General features: G+C 38.7%; 1 protein-coding gene and 1 pseudogene across 1 annotated transcript; both read right to left on the minus strand.

Moving 5' to 3' along the window:
• Window positions 1-2,875: 2,875 nt before the first annotated feature.
• On the minus strand, window positions 2,876-9,746 carry LOC121894329 (annotated as a pseudogene).
• A 1,603-nt stretch (window positions 9,747-11,349) lies between these two features.
• LOC121894400 lies at window positions 11,350-17,100 on the minus strand. The gene is made up of 3 exons (XM_042406972.1): window positions 17,039-17,100; window positions 15,617-16,131; window positions 11,350-14,458 (listed from the first exon to the last, which is right to left on the minus strand). The coding sequence occupies exons 1-3, from the start codon at window positions 17,087-17,089 to the stop codon at window positions 13,027-13,029; spliced, it is 1,998 nt and encodes a 665-aa protein (XP_042262906.1). The 5' UTR covers window positions 17,090-17,100; the 3' UTR covers window positions 11,350-13,026.
• Between the last annotated feature and the right edge of the window lie 2,362 nt (window positions 17,101-19,462).

Consider the following 19,462-nt stretch of genomic DNA (forward strand, 5'->3'; position numbering starts at 1 on the left):
AAAGTCATCCTGGTGTCAAGATGTAGCAGGTGGCTCCTCTGTCTTGTGGCTGGAAGTTGGTGTGAGTAGAAAGTTGCTCTTAGTTTCCCACACTGATTCTTTAAGTGAGGTGGTCAGTGTACTATAAAAGAACTTTGAAAGGAGCTTTTGTGACGGGCGCTGGTTGTAGAAAAAGAAAAGAAAAAGAGCCTGAGGTCACCAACCATCTGGTAGGAACAAACACCACTGGGTTTAAAATCCACTCAAAAATACACCAAGTAAGGAATCATACTAAATTGACACCTATTTTTCATCTTTAAGTTGAAGAATGTAAGAAAAATAATAAATAAAGTCAGAAGAATGTCTTAGTATCATCAACTTGACTAAAGTTGCAGCTCTATATATAAGGGGGGGAGGTTTGGGACATCTGTTTCCTGAAGTGTGCCAAACCTCTCTGGACAAAAGTCGGCTGCTGGTGTTGTTGAGGATGCAAATCAACTTGAACTGTGACTCTCTTCTTCCAAGCTTTCCCACACTGTCCAGTGACAGAATGTTATCTTGTGCCACTATTTTGTGCACAGGCCACTATTTTTATTCCTTGAAATGGTTTTTTCTTTTTTTTTTTGGTTTGTTTTTTAGTGTAGAACTCAAGATTTTAATCAAAAATGTAAAACAACCTTAACATTAGCTATAAATGTTGCTGGCCAGTAGTATTATTATTTACATTCTTGGAAAATACAATACATTTATAAAAAATAAAAAATAAAGACTGACCTTGAAGGGTAAAATGGGTCTTTAGTATTCAGAATCATCATATTGCTCTGCACAATATTTGGATTGAACAATTTTTCACTTTAACTTATTGGTATCCCAAGACTCTATCATACGAACATGTATGTAACTTACCAAAACTTTGTGTAATTTAACACTGTAAAAATATTCTTTTCAACTTGAGCAACTTACAGTATTTTCAGAACTGCTGATGCTGATTTTGTTTCAAAATTTGACATTATGAGTATGATTTAAAATTAGCAGGTTCTTTTTTCTTTGATATCACCATATTATCTTGTAAACTCTGTCTCCTCTGGGAAGAGGTCTTGATCTTTTATCCTATTGGGACTCTGTGAGCGAGGTTTCTCTTGCTTACTGTTGTGGATATTTTGAGCGATGATCAGCACCTCAGTTGAGAAAAGTGCACACAAGTCTTTGATGTCTTAAAGCTGAAAATGTTTATTGAAGTACTTGATAAAGGAGAACTGAAATAGCGAACATCGAAGTCATCTGCAACTCGAATGCTGTCTCTTTCCGTTCTGCCCCCTGAAAGTCTGAGTCTTAGTCTTTAACCCAAGCGGATCAGCCTACAATATAAAAAATTAGTCTAATTGGTTCACTAGTTTCTAAACAAGGAACTGCGTTTTACCCGTGTCAGTTCAGGTCACGTTGCATTAAACTTCAGGTCACTATCAGCACATTCTGGCTACACATTCCACCTATCTGTGTTGTCTAGGAAGGCCCTCTCTGACCTTGGTGACCATGGCAATGCTGATTTACCCTTTATCAGAGAGGTTTCTGCTTTCCCCAAAACATCACAGACAGCTGGAGTCTCAAGGAGAGGAGAATATGTCCCCTTCCTGCTTAAGAGTTACAGTGTGACCTCAAGACCCAGGCTTGACCCAGTGTAACCCAATTTGTTACTCCTAAAGATGGAAAATTCCATAACACTTACCACACTCTGTCCTCTCACTGAGTTTACTGGAGGATCAATACAAGTGTGTCTCATTACCTGCAATGTGTGGCATCTTGTAGACAAGAACATTTCACTTTTCTCCATGCAGTTTTAAAGTTTTCACAGATTTTCACATTCCAGCACCTGAAACTGACAATTGCATAAAAATCATGATTCAGCAAAAGGTTTGTCATCGAAATACAGTCAGAGGCACATTGAAAATGTCTCCACTTAGTTTTGTGACTTATTATGACCCACCTCTTATGATTTAATGTAAGTGACATGGGTAATCCCAGTTTCTCAAATCTCTTCATCAATCCACATGATAAGGTATATACATAATGGATGACAAATCATGTCCCAGATTTGATCAGTGATGTTTGTAATTTGAGCCATGAAGTAACGACAGTACTCTATCTATGACAAAAATTCAAGAAAAGAAAAACACTTGAGGAATCTATCATCATCATTGCAATGTAGCTATACATTAAAATAAGTAACACAAGATCACAAAATGCAATTGATTTGATTATGTTTTTGTTTATTCAAACAAACTCAATAACAACAAATTAAATTTTCAGCTGGGGGCACAAAGATGCGATGATACATCACAACAACAACTTGGACAATTTTCCAAGACACACTGTACTCAAACTGAGTAGAGGAGCAGTCGTCTTTACAAAAGACACAAACATTATGAGCTTAAACATCACTCAGTCTTACATAAAATACTGTTTGCCCTTTATAACAAAGGCAAAGGTAGAAAAAAGTGACCTTAGAACAGATCAGGTTCAGATAATCACAAAGTGATAAGAATAGATTAATACCTATTTAAGTCAACACATTTTTATAAATAAAAATGTTCAATGGCATTACAGTCTTAGTACCAGGTTAAGCAAACCTTTCAGACAAAAGGATAGAAAATACAGGTTAAACTATAACAGATCAATAATCAAAGAGATTGAAATGATCACATGAAGTCCATTTTGACAAAATGTCCACACAAAGGACAAATAAAGGTTTTGATCAAAAAGACCACAAACAAATGTTCTTTCTTAACATGAAAGATACTGTTATGTTTTAACATTTCCTTAGGAAATGACATTTTCCTCAACAAAAAAGTTGGAAATTTATTTAATTTATTTTTAAATTTATTTAAACAGCCTTCAGTATATACAGGACAAGTCCCTGAATTTCAAAAAATCAAATTCCAGTAATGTTTGACCAACATGGTCATCTCAGTTTGTCTGGTAGTGTCTCCAGTCTGTATGAGTCTACCACGGCCTCCAGAGGGCGCTGTTGACTGGACTCTTCTCTTTGGTGATGCTGGTCTGGACTGTGGAGCTCAGAGGAGAGAAGTCAGCCTCTCTCAGGTTCTTATCAGAGGAAGACTGCAGCTTGTTGAATTGGTTCAGCAGTCTTCTCTGTGTGCTTTTCCTTGGACAGAAAGTACACCATCTCTTGGACACACTTGGAGTAGCCCTGATCCACAGCTGCTGACTCCACATCTTGATGCTGCTGCTGCAGTCATGTCAGGAAGCAAACTGTCATCTCCAGGATGTCTGCTTTCTCCAGCTTGGAGTCTGGCTGCTGTTTGACGAACTCTGGACCCAGGAGAGACTTGAGCTGCTCAATGCTGCTGTTGATTCGTTCTCTGCGTAACTTCTCCACCAGAGGCTTTCTGAGCTGCAGAAAGAAGAACAAAGTCATTAATCAACTTATTCTGGAGTTTAATGATAGCATAACAAGAACAACCTCTCATGACAAGATGAAGTCATCATGAATCTTCAATTTACCTTGTGGGTCAGAGTCAGATGGTCCTGAGAGTTGGTCATTGCTGCAGTGATTGTAGGTGCCATAGCTGGATCTCTGTGCTGTAGAGGTCTCTGTAGAGAGAATCTGATCTCTGCTGGCTTCATCCCTCCTATTTATAGTCCCACATCTCCATATGAATGTGTGGGTCTTGGTCTGGTTGAAGTTTCTCACAGTCTCAGCCAATCAGAGAGCTTTGCAAGGCAATAAACAGTGCAACAAGAACACATGAATGCTGTGACTGCTTGAGAAACAATGGTTAGAGAAACAGATGGAGGACCGGGTCAATCACTTCAACTGAGCACAACCTGTCATACACGTGCCGTAGACCATAGACTCTATACACAGTCAATGTTGAAGCCTTTCTTATATTCTGTCTGGTATAAATTACACAGTGACTCACATGTAGCTAAATATAAACATCAGTGGTATGATGAACATCAGTATGTCAGACTACAACTGAAATCCGTTGAGGTGTAACTTAATTGATTAAAAGGGTAACGTCTGCACACCGACTCCAAACCAATAATTTACTTGAATTGACATTTTGATCCCAGCCAGATCTTTGTCAGGTCAGAATGTTTAAAAATACAGTAGTCACAACACTCATACATATACAGTGTATATATGTGATGTTTATAGGTGCATAGAAAACTATACTAGAGACAGACATAGCACAGGGACAATAATACATCAAATATATAAAGTATGTCTAAATTATGTCAAATACATAAAAAAAATATGCAAAATAGTTGTAAATTACAACAGCTATCAACAAGAAGCTATATATGCATTTATAAAATCGAAATTTACAAGAATATTTTTTCGTATTTTTGGTTCAGACCTCTTAGGGCCTGAAGTCTGAAGTGTAACTTGATGCCATATGTCCACTAGTATAGTAATAGACGTATATAGCATATAAAATGATTCTGCCATTGTTGTACTGTATACAATTTAACACATTTTACATTGATTAGTTGATCAACAGATAATCAATAAACAATAATGTTAATAAAAAATGAATTATTACTTATTTATCCAGCAAAGATGCAAACTATTTACTAGTTTGTGTTTTTTTTAAATGTGAGAATTTGCTCTTTCATATCTTTGTAACATGAATATCTTCTGGTTTTTGACTGTTGGTCGGAAAACGGACGCACTTTGAAGACGTTGAGTTGAGGAAAATTATGATGGGCATTTTTCATTATTATCTGACAATCATCATCATTAATCAGTGACAACTAATTTAAATATATATATATATATATATATATATATATATATATATATATATATATATTTTCTTGATAATGAAAGTACATTTTCTTGGCAGCCAACTATTTATTTTAAACACATTTTTTTATTCAGTGCTGCAATATGTTTTAACTGAGAGATCCAGATGTCCAGATGTATATATCATCTATCTTTTTGCTAGTTGTTGGTGTGAGTAGAAAGTTGCCCATAGTTTCCCACAGTGGGTCTCTGAATGATGCAGCCAGTGCACTATAAAAGAAGTCTGAAAGCAGCTCTTGGGATGAATGCTGGTCATGTGCTGTAGTGTGAAAGAGCTTGACGTCACCAACCATCTGGAGGGAAAGAACACCATCGGCTGGCTCTGAGGGTCGATAAAATCTTTTTTTCTTTTTTTTTAAAAAACATCAAAATATCAAATGTCTCCAAGCGTACTATGTGTTGACATTACCTTTTTCAATTTTCACTTGGAGTAAATTTCAATATCCTTTCAAAATTGTGCCTCTGCATCATAAATGGGATTCAATTTATTTCTCCATAAATGAGGGTGGGAGGTTGAGACAGCTGTTTCTTGACGTGTGCCAAATCCCTATGGACAATAGGCAGCCGCGGGTGGTATTTAGGATAACAATCACACTGAACTGTGATTCTGTTCTTCAGAGCTTTCCCACACTCTGTGTACTGACAGAAGGTTAGGCATGTGTCACACTATAAGAGGATTCTCCTCTGCACGAGCTGTCAGGTAGCGCTTGTCAGTCTCTTGCATCCATTAAATGTAAATGTAATTAATCTTAGCACAAGGTCCACTTACTAGCTTTTCTGAAGCTTTTACAAACACATCTAAAAGTCGTCATCAGCAGATGGAGTTTGGTCGCATCATGGCTTTTTGTGATCATGTGACATGGTGAATTATAAAAATTCACTCTGGATTTTAGGAAAGAGACTATCCATTATTCATTTCTTTCTCCATTTTCAACAGTATTTACATGTAAAACCTTTGCAACACTTGATTTAAAAAAATCTATAAGTCCCTGACTTATTTATTTCATGTGTTAATAAATGAATGACCCAACATGAATTAATGTGTATGTTATGTATGGTGTGATGAACTCAAGTGTGTCCAGGGCAATAACTGCAGAACAGACTGTTCGGTAATCTGTGGGCTTGACATGTTGTATATTAAACATGTTTTCCCTGAATTAATCATTTACTACAGTAATACATTAATTCACTTGTTCAAACCAGTTATGAATGACAAAATCAGCCTGAGGTTTATTGCTCATATCTGACTGTCAGGGCATCCCAAATATCAGCAATGAGTTGTTAACGCATCAATGAAAACACAAAACCACTATGTCATAGCTAATTAAAATCTCTTTATTACAATCACATGTACATCATCATATTCCAAAAAGCTTGCTGTAGTGAAAAGTACCTTTGCACAGACAGATGGAGGTGGTGTGGCAGGCTGGATGGAGGGATTGTCAGATGAAGTGAAACAAGTGTTGAGTTCACCAGCAGCAAGCATCTCCGCTCCAGTGTGCTTTTAATTTCCCATCACATGAGGACAGCAGCGCTATTTTCAGCTCTCTGTGGCCTTGTGTAACGTAAGCAAAGAGAGTGAAGGGGGGGCGGGTGGGAAGAAAAAAAAATCTCTCTTCGTCATCCATTATTCAGACTGTTTGAGTCACAGCTGAGAGAGAGAGAAGACACAGAAACAAACAAGGTGGAGGTTTGATTCCATGTCATTTTTCTCTGAGTCTGAGTGTTTAAAGTGTTTAAACAACCAGTTTGACACTTCTGTAAATCCTCTTGTTCTCTGTGAAAAGACAGATATCAGTTTAAGCTCTCTACATCCAGTACAGAGATAGATAGCATAGCTTAGCACAAAGACTGGAGGCAGGGGGAAACTACTAGCCTAGCTCTACCAAAAGAGAAAAAATCCACCTTCCAAAGCTTCAACTCCAACAAAGTTGATTTAAACAAAGTAGTTTTTTAGGCCAGACAACCCCACTATGCCACTGTGTTCAGTCATACTCCCAGTTTAGCCAACATCTGAATCACTGCATATCTGATTTGTTCAGTGATTAAAATAGGTGCTAACTGGTGTTGTGCTGCTATTTCCCTGGTTGGAAAAATTATATAATAAGCCAATTTGTAGGCAGGATTAGGAATGGAGACCTAAGAAAGAATAACATAAAAATGTTGCTGAGCATGGATGAGATGTTTGCAGCTGTACAGATTGTTGTGTGTCAACTTACAGACTGAGCAAACCTTAAAATCAGCATACTCCTTAATCGATATGACAAACGTTAACTGATCCTTGCAACCATTACCACAGTGTTCATTGAAAATGGAGCTGACAGGACGGATATGTCTGATTGTTTAGAGTAAAATAATATAATAATAAATATGGAAATAGGCTCACACTTTTACCCTGCTTCCAGTCTTTGTTTCAACCAGGCCAAATAAAAACCCACTGACAACTTTGGAGTTTCTAGAGGGTAGGTTTTTTCTCTTTTGATGGAGCAAGGCTTGCAGATTCTCCCTATTTCCAGTATTTGTGCTAAGCTAGGCTAAACATGTCTCCATACTGGACAGACTAAGATAAAAGTGATATCTATCTGAAACATTTAACTCTAGAGAAGACAGAGATCAAGAAAATGTATCTAAATTATCATAGTGTTCCTTAAAGCATTAGAGTGTCAGTGATCCTACTCATAATTCATGGACGCCACATTTAACATTCAGAACAAACTGAACCACTTTCCATGAGTGTTGACAATATTGTGAGTGTTAAATGTTCTAATACTACAATGTTAATCTCTGTGCTGTACATACAACCTCCATAACACAGCTATAAACCTACAAAATCACATGATAATTCACTGGAGGCGTCTGATGGCATCAACATGTCCCGTTACTAACTCCAACCTCATCTGCACCCTCTGACAAAATCAATATGTACATGTCATAATGACACAAAACAACAGTAAAATTTAATTTAGCCATTTAAAGAGACAATAATATTCACATTTTGTGTTCAGTCTGAAAATGGTAAATCAAAGCTTCACCAGTTTTTAAGTAAATAAAGCAGATTTTAAAGATTTTAAAGATCATAGAAACTGTTCACATTGGTTTTGTAACCATCACAAGAAAAATATTGAAATATGTCCAACACAATGACAATAAACAGATTTTTTTTCCTCCATAAATCACTATGATAGTTTATAAAGAAAACATCAACACACACTGTCGTTCTATCTACAGTCGTTCCACTGGCCTCAGTCCCTGGTACAGAAAGGTAGGGAAAACTTTTCGTATAAAATATGATGTGCAAAAAGTTGTTTTCTTAGGTCCCTCTCATGGAAAACAATGTAAAGAAATAATGTAAATATCTACATAGTAACCTTTGCTCTTGCCATTATAGATTCTAGGATTACTGTGCACTTGTGGTGACTCGTCACTTTTGTGCATCTGTTTGATTTAAAACAAGTTACTGCATTTGATGGAAACCTGACAGGTAGCGCACACAACACCGTCATTATCGTATTAAAATTAGCTTGAGGTATTATTGCACATTATCCCCAACCGCAGAACTGGAGTCAGTAGATTTCAGAGTGGAATGTCAATAATGCTGACTTGACACAGTCAGTCTGACTATATAAATGCAGCAGCAGTCTGGACAAGCTAACGTAAAGTTGACTTGATGTATATCTTCTTTTCCTTAAAATCTCCTAAACACAGTCGACACATCACTGTAGATTTCAGTAAACATGCATAAGCTGTTACCTGGGTAGGTAGATCTATAAACATCCTGCCAACAGTAAAGACATCAGCAGGAACAGGGAGCCATGAAGGGCCAAGAATCTCATGCTGCATTCATGCCATGTTCGCAGGACAGTAAGAATGAGGAAAATGGAAAATTTGTATGGAGCAAATTTCCTGCCAAAACCAAACAAACAAAACATGTTTTACAAATGCCCAACGATTCACTAACAAACACATTTCTAATACATCATGCTTCAGAAACAAATATTGCAAGTACAAAAAAAATATATCCTTAAAGACAAAAAATAAATAAATCATGTGACTTTTGGCACAATCTTTCCGCTGTGATTATAAGGATTTTCTCACAAATTTCCTGAGTAATTCACTCTCAACAACAGCAGGTGGCGCTAAGAGTCAATTTAAATAGACTGGGAGATTGAGCAGAGCAGAGCGTTCTGATTCCTCAAATGATTTTTGAATTTTTTACAATGTTCACAAAAGAGTAAATAAATAGAAAATGGAGTCCATTTCACTCTTACACAGTAAGCTATCTCAGTTGGCTACCTCCGAGTATGGCTGGTGATTTTCTATATTCTTTATATTTTCAACAAATCCTGTCAAAAGACCAAACCAACAATAATTGAGCTCTATGGCACAAAGGAGTTTGATATACTGTATCAGGCTTTGGAGACATTGGCAATACTTGTTTATACGATAAATTCATTGTTGCTTTTGGTCTTTTCATGTGATTTGTCAGCAATAAGAAAAATATTGAAAATCGCCAGCCTTACCTTTCAACTTTATAGGAACCATCAGCTGAACTGTCACAAATATTTAAAACCTTGACCTTGTTCGACTCTAAATGGTAAACATATGATTAAAGCTTTCAATTAACCCCTAAAACTGTTATCTGAGAAAGCATTTCTCAACATCTCTACCTTATTTTTGTGTCCCAGTTTCTAAATTAAAATGTTAAAATGGTATTCTTATGAATTCAATCTAAGAATATACAAATTCATTAAATAGCAATTATTTCCCTTTACATCATAAAAATCAAATTTTTAGATATTACAAAAATGCCTAATTAACAAATAAATATGGTAATGTACGGGACCAGCACAAACCCAACACTGAGAAGCTTTCCAGTAGGGGGCAGAATGAAAATGGTTGAAATCAAGATTTAAATATGAACTTTTTTTTGATTACAGAAACTGTAAAATGAAATAAAATAAATAAAATGAAAAATAGTTAAGTTTGTAAAATATAATTTGATTGGAACTTTTGATTGAAGAAAAAAAGCAAACAAAAATTTTGCAATGAAGATCATTTCAAATTAGGATAAACAAAAAACTGTCTACACATAAACAGTGAACCAATTTTATATGCCATGTAGGAAACACTTTTAAAAAAAATAAAATAAAATAAAGTAAACAAATTCCCTTTTTCCCCCTGCGATTTCACCAGTATAAAACTAAACTACAGTGTACAGCATTTTGTTAAATTGACAATCAAATGCTGATCATTTGATGCGCTGCTCTTCTACACACTCCAGTGTGTTTAAATCAACTCATAGCGCCACCTGCTGTTGTTGAGGGTGAATTGCTTAATTATTAATTGTTTGTCTTTTTAGGACATTTTTTTTGTACTTGTAAAACATGCTGTATTTGTTTCCGCAGCACGATGTATTAGAAGTATGTTGTGTGTTTATTTGATGCATACATTTTTTATTTTCAAAACAAAAATTCATTAGTTTGTTAATGGCATTTGTATATCCAAACCACACCGTGTTTGTTAGTGAATCGTAGAGCATTAGTGAAACATATTTTGTTTGTTAGAAACTTAGCTCCATATGCCCATTATTAAAACTTTGGAACATCTTAAATTTTGATTGGACTGCACAAGTGAGCTGCCAGCTAGCTACCTCTGATCAAGTTTCTGCTATCCACCTATTCTAATGTCCTGACATAGCTTAAAAGATTGTGTTGTAGTTAAAAATAGAGGGAATGGTTCGCAATATGACACAATTACAAATAAGTTTAGCTTACTAATATCATAGACAGTGTTTATTGGCCCAGACTGGACAATTAAACTTTTAACTTGTCTGTTGCTAGGCTTGTAGCCACACCAGATAAATGGACACTAAGTCTAAATTAGCTATTTATATTGTATTACATATATGTAGGCATTTGCAGATAGCTCTTTTTTAACTTAGGAATAACCTCTCTGCTGACATCAGACAATTTGAATCTGTTGAGTCCTTTAGATTTTTTGCCTTAACCTACAATTAACTGACTTTAATTGATTTCTTCATGACCTTGTACTGCACGGTAAGTCGGTTTCTGTCTCATTGAATTTACTAATCGCTGTCCTGCCTACAAGATTATTGATTATTGCAACTGTTCTGAATGGTGTAATGTGAGTTTCCCCTGTGTGTATGTATAGTCTGTCCTCCTGCCAGGTCTCCATGTTGATGGAGGTTGTGTGGTCCAGCTCCTACTCTGTTCTGGTGGTGCCTGGAAGCTGTTTGGCATCCTCTTTATCACATTCTTCATATATATTATAAATCCATTATAATGTTGTTATCCTGTTCAGTACTCGTGTTCTATTCTGTACACACAACCTCTATTGCACATCTGTCCATCCTGGGGGAGGGATCCCTCCTCTGTTGCTCTTCCTCAGGTTTCTTCCATTTTTTTTCCCCATTTAAGGGGTATTTTAGGGATTTTTTTCTTATTCTAATCGAGGGTCTAAGGACAGAGGTTGTTGTATTGCTGTACAGACTGTAAAGACTCCTGAGGCAAATTTGTGATTTGTGATATTTGGCTATACAAATAAAATTGACTTGACTTGACTTAATTTTCCTAATCGATTGTATCAGTTAATGATCAGTTGTATCATTAATATTGGATTTTATTTCGGTATAACTACCAGTGATTGTAGTTTTGCAGCCATCTTGCCACTGTTTTTAGTGACATTTCTTTAGTACTTTTCATCAGGTAGGAGATATCATAGATATCAGAAATTCCTGATATATCTAACTCAGAATTACAACTTGGAAGTTGGTGTGAACATTTTTTCCCACTCAGCTCAGTACTGTCTAAACAATATCACATGAATGCAGCATGAACTTCATCCCAAACACTACAGCATCTGATTATAGAGATTTCAGCTTTGGTGGAAATCCTCTGCAAACCTCTGTGGCACATTTTTTTTCCATACCTGATCAACACAGTTTTACTAGTTATGCACAAGCAAGTGAATCAGGTCGCATTTTTTTTTCATCATTTTCGTGACAAAACCCCCCACCAATTGATATTTTAATTGTAAACAGAGTTTCTATAAAAAACCATTCAGGATTTGGTATCAAATCTCAGTTGTCATTGTCCGCATTGCTACAGTTGATGTGTTCTGTGACCCTGATGTAAAAGCAGTTGTATGTGATCTATTGTTAGTGCACAGCCAGGTACATCACGCAGAACAGTATTGCTCCCCGAAATCTCATGGTTCTGTTTGTAGATTTGAGTCCAAGCCCAAATTTTTGTAATTTTGCCAAAGATTCTGTGAAATAAATGTAGCATAAGCATGAAACACGTGATGTGAACACCCACGCTCATCTGATCTTGTTTGCTTGTCATTACAAGCGTCATGCACTGACACACGCATTTTGTCTGGAGTGCTGTACAGTGGTGACACACCCACACATAAAGCTATCATTTGAGGTGATGTACAGCGATGACAGTGAGGTTCCCTCTTTCACGCACACATTCATTAAAGGAACAGTCCAACATTTTCTGTAAATGCTCCTTTTCTTTGTCTTCCCCAGTTAGATGAGAAAATGGATATCAGTTACATTTTTGTGCGTCAAGTACAGAGATAAAGAGGACCCTGTTCTCTGTACATGGATAACTGAAGTTCCTGAATATCCCAAAAACATCAGGGTGGATGGCAAATAGTGCAGTGTGCTGTGGGTTCATATATTTTGTACAGTAATACATTTAAAGCAGCATAATGACATCCACACAGCAATATGAAAGGACAGGAGCATATGTTGAAACCATTGCAGACATAATTTTTGAGTTAGCTTGTTGACAAAAGTTGTCACTCAGACCCTTGTGGATATGCAGATGCAGTTAGTTAAGATGACTTAAACCAGAATGAACAAATAAATCCAATTGTAATCAAATAGCCAGGTTATCTGGGTAAGAATTAACAGGATAATTTAGGTGGATAACATCATGTTATCCTGGATTAATTAAATCAGCATGTGGATCTAGGCTAGCTTCCCCCATGCTTCCAGTCCTTGTGCTAAGCTAAGTTAAACATCCTGAACCTATGTCTGTACTGGATGCATAGAGATAAAACTGATATCTATCTTCTCATTGACTCTGGAGAAGAGGAGGATTTGCTAAAATGTATTGTTGTTAGCTTCACATCACACGCACTCACACTCACACACAGAGTTACAGTTAGACGTGGTGTCCATGCAATCAGACGGTGGTGACTGTCAGCAAGGAGCTGGGACACAGCATGTCCTCCTGGGTGTTTAGCCTGGTACCATGAGTCAGCAGCTCTTCTACTGTCGTCCAATCATCCAACATCTTCCTATTCCTCAGACGACTCAGCTTCCTCTGACTAAGCTCCAGGACTGTATTGCACCGCCCTTCTGCAAAAGCACCGCCTCCTCTGCTGTCCAGCACACCTCTATCTCCAACAGAGGCTCCTCCTCCTCCTCCTGCAACTGCTCCTACCCTGACGGCGTCTCGTATCATACCTCCTCTGGCCTGCTGCTGCCTCTGCTCTCGGGCCAACAGAAAGTGTTCCCTCCTCTCTGTTCGACTCCAGTACCGACCCATCAGCATGTCAGTGTTGGTCTCCTCATCTGTGCTCATCCCACTGCGTTCATCCGCCAGCTGAGATGCCCGGTCTCTCAGGAGCTGGTTCCTGGAGATTCGTGAGGTCGTGTTGGGTTTTGAGCTGGGATGAAGTTTTGGCTGCAGACCACAAGAGGGATTGGGGCTTGAACACGCATTCATGTGTCCTTTCTTTGCATCCCATCCAGCAGCAGAGCCAGCACCTGTGTGGCCCTCCAAGGTGCTATAGAGACCTCTGCCTCCCCCACCGCCCTGGGACTGACGACAGGCCTGTTTGGGCCATGTGTCATTGACGTCCCCAGGCTGAGGAGGGTGGACCAGGCTTTGGAGGTGCTGCTGCTCTCTGACTCGGTTCTTCTCCAGCTCCTGCTGCCTCTCTCTGTCCATCTCCTCCTGAATCTGTGCCTCCCTCTCCAGTTCTTTCTCCTTTTGCATCTGCCTTTTTTGTTCCAGTTCCCTCTCAATCTCCCTGTCCCTTTCTGTCACCAGTGGCTCAGGCATCAAGTTTCTTTGTTGCGAGTGCCACCAGTCATGGTGACTGAGCTGGATGTTAGGGTTGTTGTCATAGAAATGCTCATGGGTGTTAGCACCCCTGATGTGCCCCAGAGTGGTGGGGTGTTGTTGGGTTGAGAGGGCCAGGCCTGCTGGGTGAGAAGCCATCACACTTGCCATTAGCTCACCTTCCTCTGGCAGGCCTGGTGGCAGGACGTTATGTGGCACAACACCTCCACAGTGGTGCAGGGTTGCTGCACAGTAGGAGGGGGAAGCTGGGTGGCTGGCCCGGCGGCGGTACTCCTGTGGCGGAGGGCGATGGTGCAGCGTTCGGCTTCTCCTCAGCATCCCCACTGAGCTGGAGCCATGGTGGTGCTGCTGCATAGGTACTAGTGGTCTCCGGTGGCTGGAGGGGGTACTGCAGGTGGAGAGGACTGGGCCTGTCATTCGTGAGACTGCAGCGTGGGAATGGGAAGGGTTGAAGAGGGCTCCACTGCTGGAGCTGTGACGATTCAGACAGGGCCGATCGGCTTTATGGAACTGGACCGATGACACCCTGGAAATACAAACAGTGAAGTCAAAAAAAAAACAACAAAAAAAAAACATGCTGAGACAACATGGATCAGAAGTCAGGGGATAGTTTCATAAAGACTGATAGATTCACTTCAAATATACATTTAAGTTGCTCAAAGCTGTCAAATTCACTTAGGCATTCACACTAATTTTAACTAAAATTAATTTTGAAATTAATTAAATAACTAATTTACCAAAATATTCAATTTACTATAATTGATAATTATTGCATTTGAGAACCTGGAACCATCAAATGTTTGCATTTGTACTTAAAAAATTACTTAAATGTTTACTGATTATCAATATCAATTAATAGACTAAGCTGCTCAGTTCTCTCTTCACTCCAGCAGTTTTAACTGGTTTTACATTGTTTTAAACTGGTATAAAATGATAGAGACTATCTTTTTTAAACTAGGTTTAAACATACTGAACCATTAATAAATAGAGCGAGTCTAAACTGTTTTAAATCTGTTCCTGGTTTAAGATGGTTTGAACCGGTTAAAACCATCTGAAACCAATTCTGGATTAAATCATGTTAACAGGTTGTTAATAAATTAACTGTTTTAAATATGTTTAAAGTGGTTTAAACAAGGGATAATCTGGTTTTAGGATGTCTTAAACTGATACATACTGGTCTATACTGTTTTTAACTATTTGAAACAAGAGATTGATTGGTTTAAACAGTTTAACAGGTGTTAAACCAGTTTAGATGAATTTCAACAAGGAATGAACTGGTTTAAACTGATAAAGAATTGAGACATAATGTAAAATGGTTTTAAAAAGGTAACTAGTAACACATTATTAAATCAGTTTAAAAGTTAAATGGGTCTGTTCTAAACCACTGACTGAGCCAGTTTTTCTTTTATCATTGTCAACAGGTGTCACTCATTGTTTCCATGGAAACATAGCTCAGTTTTGGATGGCTTTGAGCTTTCAATCTGGACCAAATTGGTCGACCGACAGACATGCCGACATTGCCATCCCTAAAGTCAAGCAAAAAACGGGGAAAAAGACTAATTCCTAATTCTAAAACAAAGACTGCTGTAACTCTGTACACCAGTCTGACAGAACTTGGTGAGGTGAATGAGAACTTTGATATTAAATGTAATTTTACTAAGTTAGTACTTCTACCAGCTCCTACCTGAAAAGTCCACGGGGTGGGTGGTCCATGACGGGCCCGGCACCCTCCTCCATCCCAAGCTGAAGGCGCTGACACTGCGGCTGCATGGTCAGTGCCTCGGGGATGGCCTCCAACAGCTCGCGGTGACTCTTGGGGCAGCTGTCACGCCGCTCTCGCCTCTCACAGGGTTCTCCCTGATGTTGCAGCCTGGCATTGTACAGCCGCATTCGCTTCTCCAGCAGCCTCTGGAAGTGCCTGAACTCCCCGGTGCTGACACTGTAGAAGCCTGAGTCACTGAGCTCTGAAGAGATAAACGACTCAGAAGAAGGAGAGCCACCGCCTCCGAAGCCCCCACAACCCCCTGGCGCAAGGGCCCCATGTGAATGGCAGTCCTCCAGGCCTCCTTCCTCGGTCTCCAGCCCTGAGAGGTCCCCCTGGTGGAGGGAGCCATCAGTCCAGCCCAGACCACTGTCCAGCTCGTGGTGGAGGGGCAGGAAGCCCAGAGGCTTCTCCAGCATGAAGTCATCGTCATCCGTCTGCAACAACAGGTATCCTCAGTCCCAAGACAATTTACACAAATACACACACCAGAACACTATAAATAACTACATATTTTTTTATGTTTTATCCATGTGGGACCTCAGTACTTTCTGACTACTGACTGAATGTGTCTGTAGCAGTGAGAAACTGTCAAATACTGAAGGTTAGAAGTGAATTCACTGCAGATTTGAACGATTATTACTTTAAAAGGAGGAAATAGTGCATTTTTTGGGACTACTTTTATTGGCGGATTAAACCACATTTGGTGCTCTAGTGAGTTGAAGTAAACAACTGTAGCCATGTTCATATTATCATCATATAATAGTGTGACTCATTTATATGTTTTAATAGTTTTTGGACAACATTGGAGCTCCATGGCAGAATAAGACAAATCAGAATTTGAATACAAGGACAATACTTGTTGGTCAATTCATTATTGGTTTGGGCCAGAACATGGGATTTGTTGACAATAACACAAATATAGCGTATCATATTATTTAAATGACAAAATAGATGCACTCTGGGTACAAGGCGGTGAGCATAAAGATGTCCATACTGCACTGCTATTCCCTCTGAAATTGCATCTCATCTTGAATCATGAAATCAATATCAACAGGATCACTTACATAAATTTATCTGTGAAATTGTGACTATAGTCCTCTTGAATGAGGATAATTTGAATGACACAATAAATATTTGTTTTGATACTGATATCATTTGATATTGTTATAATAGTGCAATAAAAACAATTGCAACTACTTCTGTCATTTATGCTCAGAACAAGAAAGGTACTGAAAAAGTATTATTTTGGTATCAGTACTGAAACTTGTATCTTATCGGCACAGGTATTGAAAAATGACAATATGCAGCCCTAGATATAACACACAGCACAGTTTTGGATACCTGACTGTGGCAGCCATTAGGCTCTTCTAAGTTGACATTGCAACATCTCATCAGGCAGTTCTGTCCCTTTGGTCGACGACCAGCCAGTTCTGGATCCTGAGGGATTTGTGATATGAAACAAAGAAAATTAGAAACAGCACAAAGCCTCTGTATGTCTATAGGTTGTTCATTTATTACTTCTTGCAGGAATTCTTAATCAAATCTGAACTAAACTGCCAGTGTGAGAGCACTCGTATATTTTATGTGCCTACAGCATGTAGTTCCTGTGTTAGGATGGAGTGATGGAGAAAATTAATGGACTGAGTGATTTGAGAAAGTTCAGTTGCATTTTTGATGCCTTTTTCCAATATTAAAAAGGGCACTACACTCATTGTACACCCAGTCTGTCTCTTGGTATTAGTATCGTTATCATCTCTCAAAATTTAATTAGATTTTACAGTGGTCAGGTCACAAGTGGCTAACAGAATTAGCAGTACTAGCCACAGTCTGTCGTTTCTCTGCAGACCTTCGGTGCAGTTTTACAATGTTTTACACACTGCATGTGTGATGTCTTTGTCAGCCGTGTTTATTAAATCCAGTGTGTCAAACCAACAAACCACATGACACAGTTACTAAGCTGCATTTCATGAAAATATGACATCTTGTAAAGGACCATGATCAGTTTAAAGTATTTCAAATTGTTTGAAATGATTGTAGCTGAAGTCAGAGTGATAATCTATGTTTCTTTACCAGACCGGTGCATTTGAATTGGAATATTCATAATCAGTGTACTGGTGTGTGTGTGTGTATGTATGTGTGCGTATTTCTTAGTGTCACCTGGTGGCCGATGTCCACAGTGTCCATTGGGGAGCTGGACAGGTAGCTGTACCGTCCTCCATCACAGTGATCTTGTGGCAGAGACAGATGGCTGTAATAATGTCTGAGACAGGAGGCAAGAACACAGTTATTTAGACATTTTCAAGATCAAATCATTTTTTTAATCCTGTTACTAAGAACTTAAAACCCAGATATACTCCAAAACGCATTATGTGTGTGCAGTACGTCATGCTAACCATTAATGCAATGTCTACTCTGTGGTCACTCATATCTGTTAAGGCTCTTCTCTGCTCTAGCTATACAGTGGTGGAATAAACATCCCACTGCTGAAGGCTAAAAACCTACCTTTTAAGATTTCATGTGAGCAACCCTTGCTAGTACTTTATTTGTGTCTAATTTCTTTACAGAAAAAATCTTTAAAGACTTTGCTTTGAATACGCTTTCATTTGTCAGTTATACAACTGCATTTTATTGTGCAATACTGTTGTATTATGACAAAAAAGCTGAACCTTGAATTTTATTGCAAAGGGATCCAGTTTTGGATGATATCTTGGTCTTGCTCCTACATGGTTTGAATGCACTGACTGTCTTTGGACAAAAGTGCCAAATGAATGTGCAGTAATGTGATGTAATACAATCTCTTTCTATCTTTACGTGTACCTGTCCTGGTAGGAGGGGCTGGACGCGTTGAGCCCCGTCCCCATCCGTGGGAGGGGCAGGTTGAGGTGCTGAAGGTTAAGGGGGAGAGGCTCCCAGGTTCCCCTGTCTGCCTCAGTGCCACACCCCCTCTGACCCTTGATCTGCATTGTGATTGGATGCTGACTGGCCGCCAGGATTCGCAGTGCATCCCGCTGGCTCAGGTGTGCTAGACTCCGCCCACTCACCTGAGACAAGCAGGAACAGAAGGAAGGTGATGTCAGCAAACACCTGCCTATCATATCCAAACTGTGTCCACCTGATGAACGAGAGTCCAATATTCACTCTCCTTTTAGCGCCAGTGTCCTCTCCACCAATTCCTGAGAAAAATATCTGGCCCTTTAGCAGATCGATATTCCACTTTCCTCACTAGCCAGTCTCCAACTTTATCTGTCATCAGCTGGTGCTGATAACGATATCAGCACAACGATAAGACTGAGCCATACAGGAAATGTGTAGTAAAGCCAAAACTAGGAGCCAAAAGAGGCTCAAATGTTCTGCAGAGCTTCATAGTTGGTGCGAATTGTGTGGATTACCATCACACAGTCAATTGATTCAATGTTTATATAAAAATATGGATTATAGGAGCTTTAGTATTTCTTATTGTCATGTCAACTATCAGTTGATTAGAGTAAGAAAATCTAAAAAAAACCTTTTTCTCAAGACAAGTCTATTGATTGATTTGATGTTGATTTGATTTGATGCAATTTACAAATGTCCGTCTTCAGTCCCCACAGTCTAAAATTAACAGATTTGGGTTAACATGACATGAAACTGAGAAAAGCAGAAAACACAGTGTCACAGTGGTGACGCCAGAACCAGAGAATGGTTGAGAGTTGTTACACTAGAAATGATTGAAACACTTGGCAAAATGGTCAACAATTATTTTGCTGTTGATGAATTGTGCAGCAG

This window comes from Thunnus maccoyii, chromosome 3 (genome assembly GCF_910596095.1).
Source record: "Thunnus maccoyii chromosome 3, fThuMac1.1, whole genome shotgun sequence".
In the NCBI taxonomy this organism is placed as follows: Eukaryota; Metazoa; Chordata; class Actinopteri; order Scombriformes; family Scombridae; genus Thunnus; species Thunnus maccoyii.

Coding starts and splice junctions, on each gene's coding strand:
- LOC121894400 (XM_042406972.1), bottom strand. CDS start 17,089: ATGAGATGTTGCAATGTCAACTTAGAAGAGCCTAATGGCTGCCACAGT. Junction 16,132..17,038: donor CTAATGGCTGCCACAGTCAG/GTATCCAAAACT, acceptor CTGTTGTTGCAG/ACGGATGACGATGACTTCAT. Junction 14,459..15,616: donor CCACCCCGTGGACTTTTCAG/GTAGGAGCTGGT, acceptor TTGTATTTCCAG/GGTGTCATCGGTCCAGTTCC.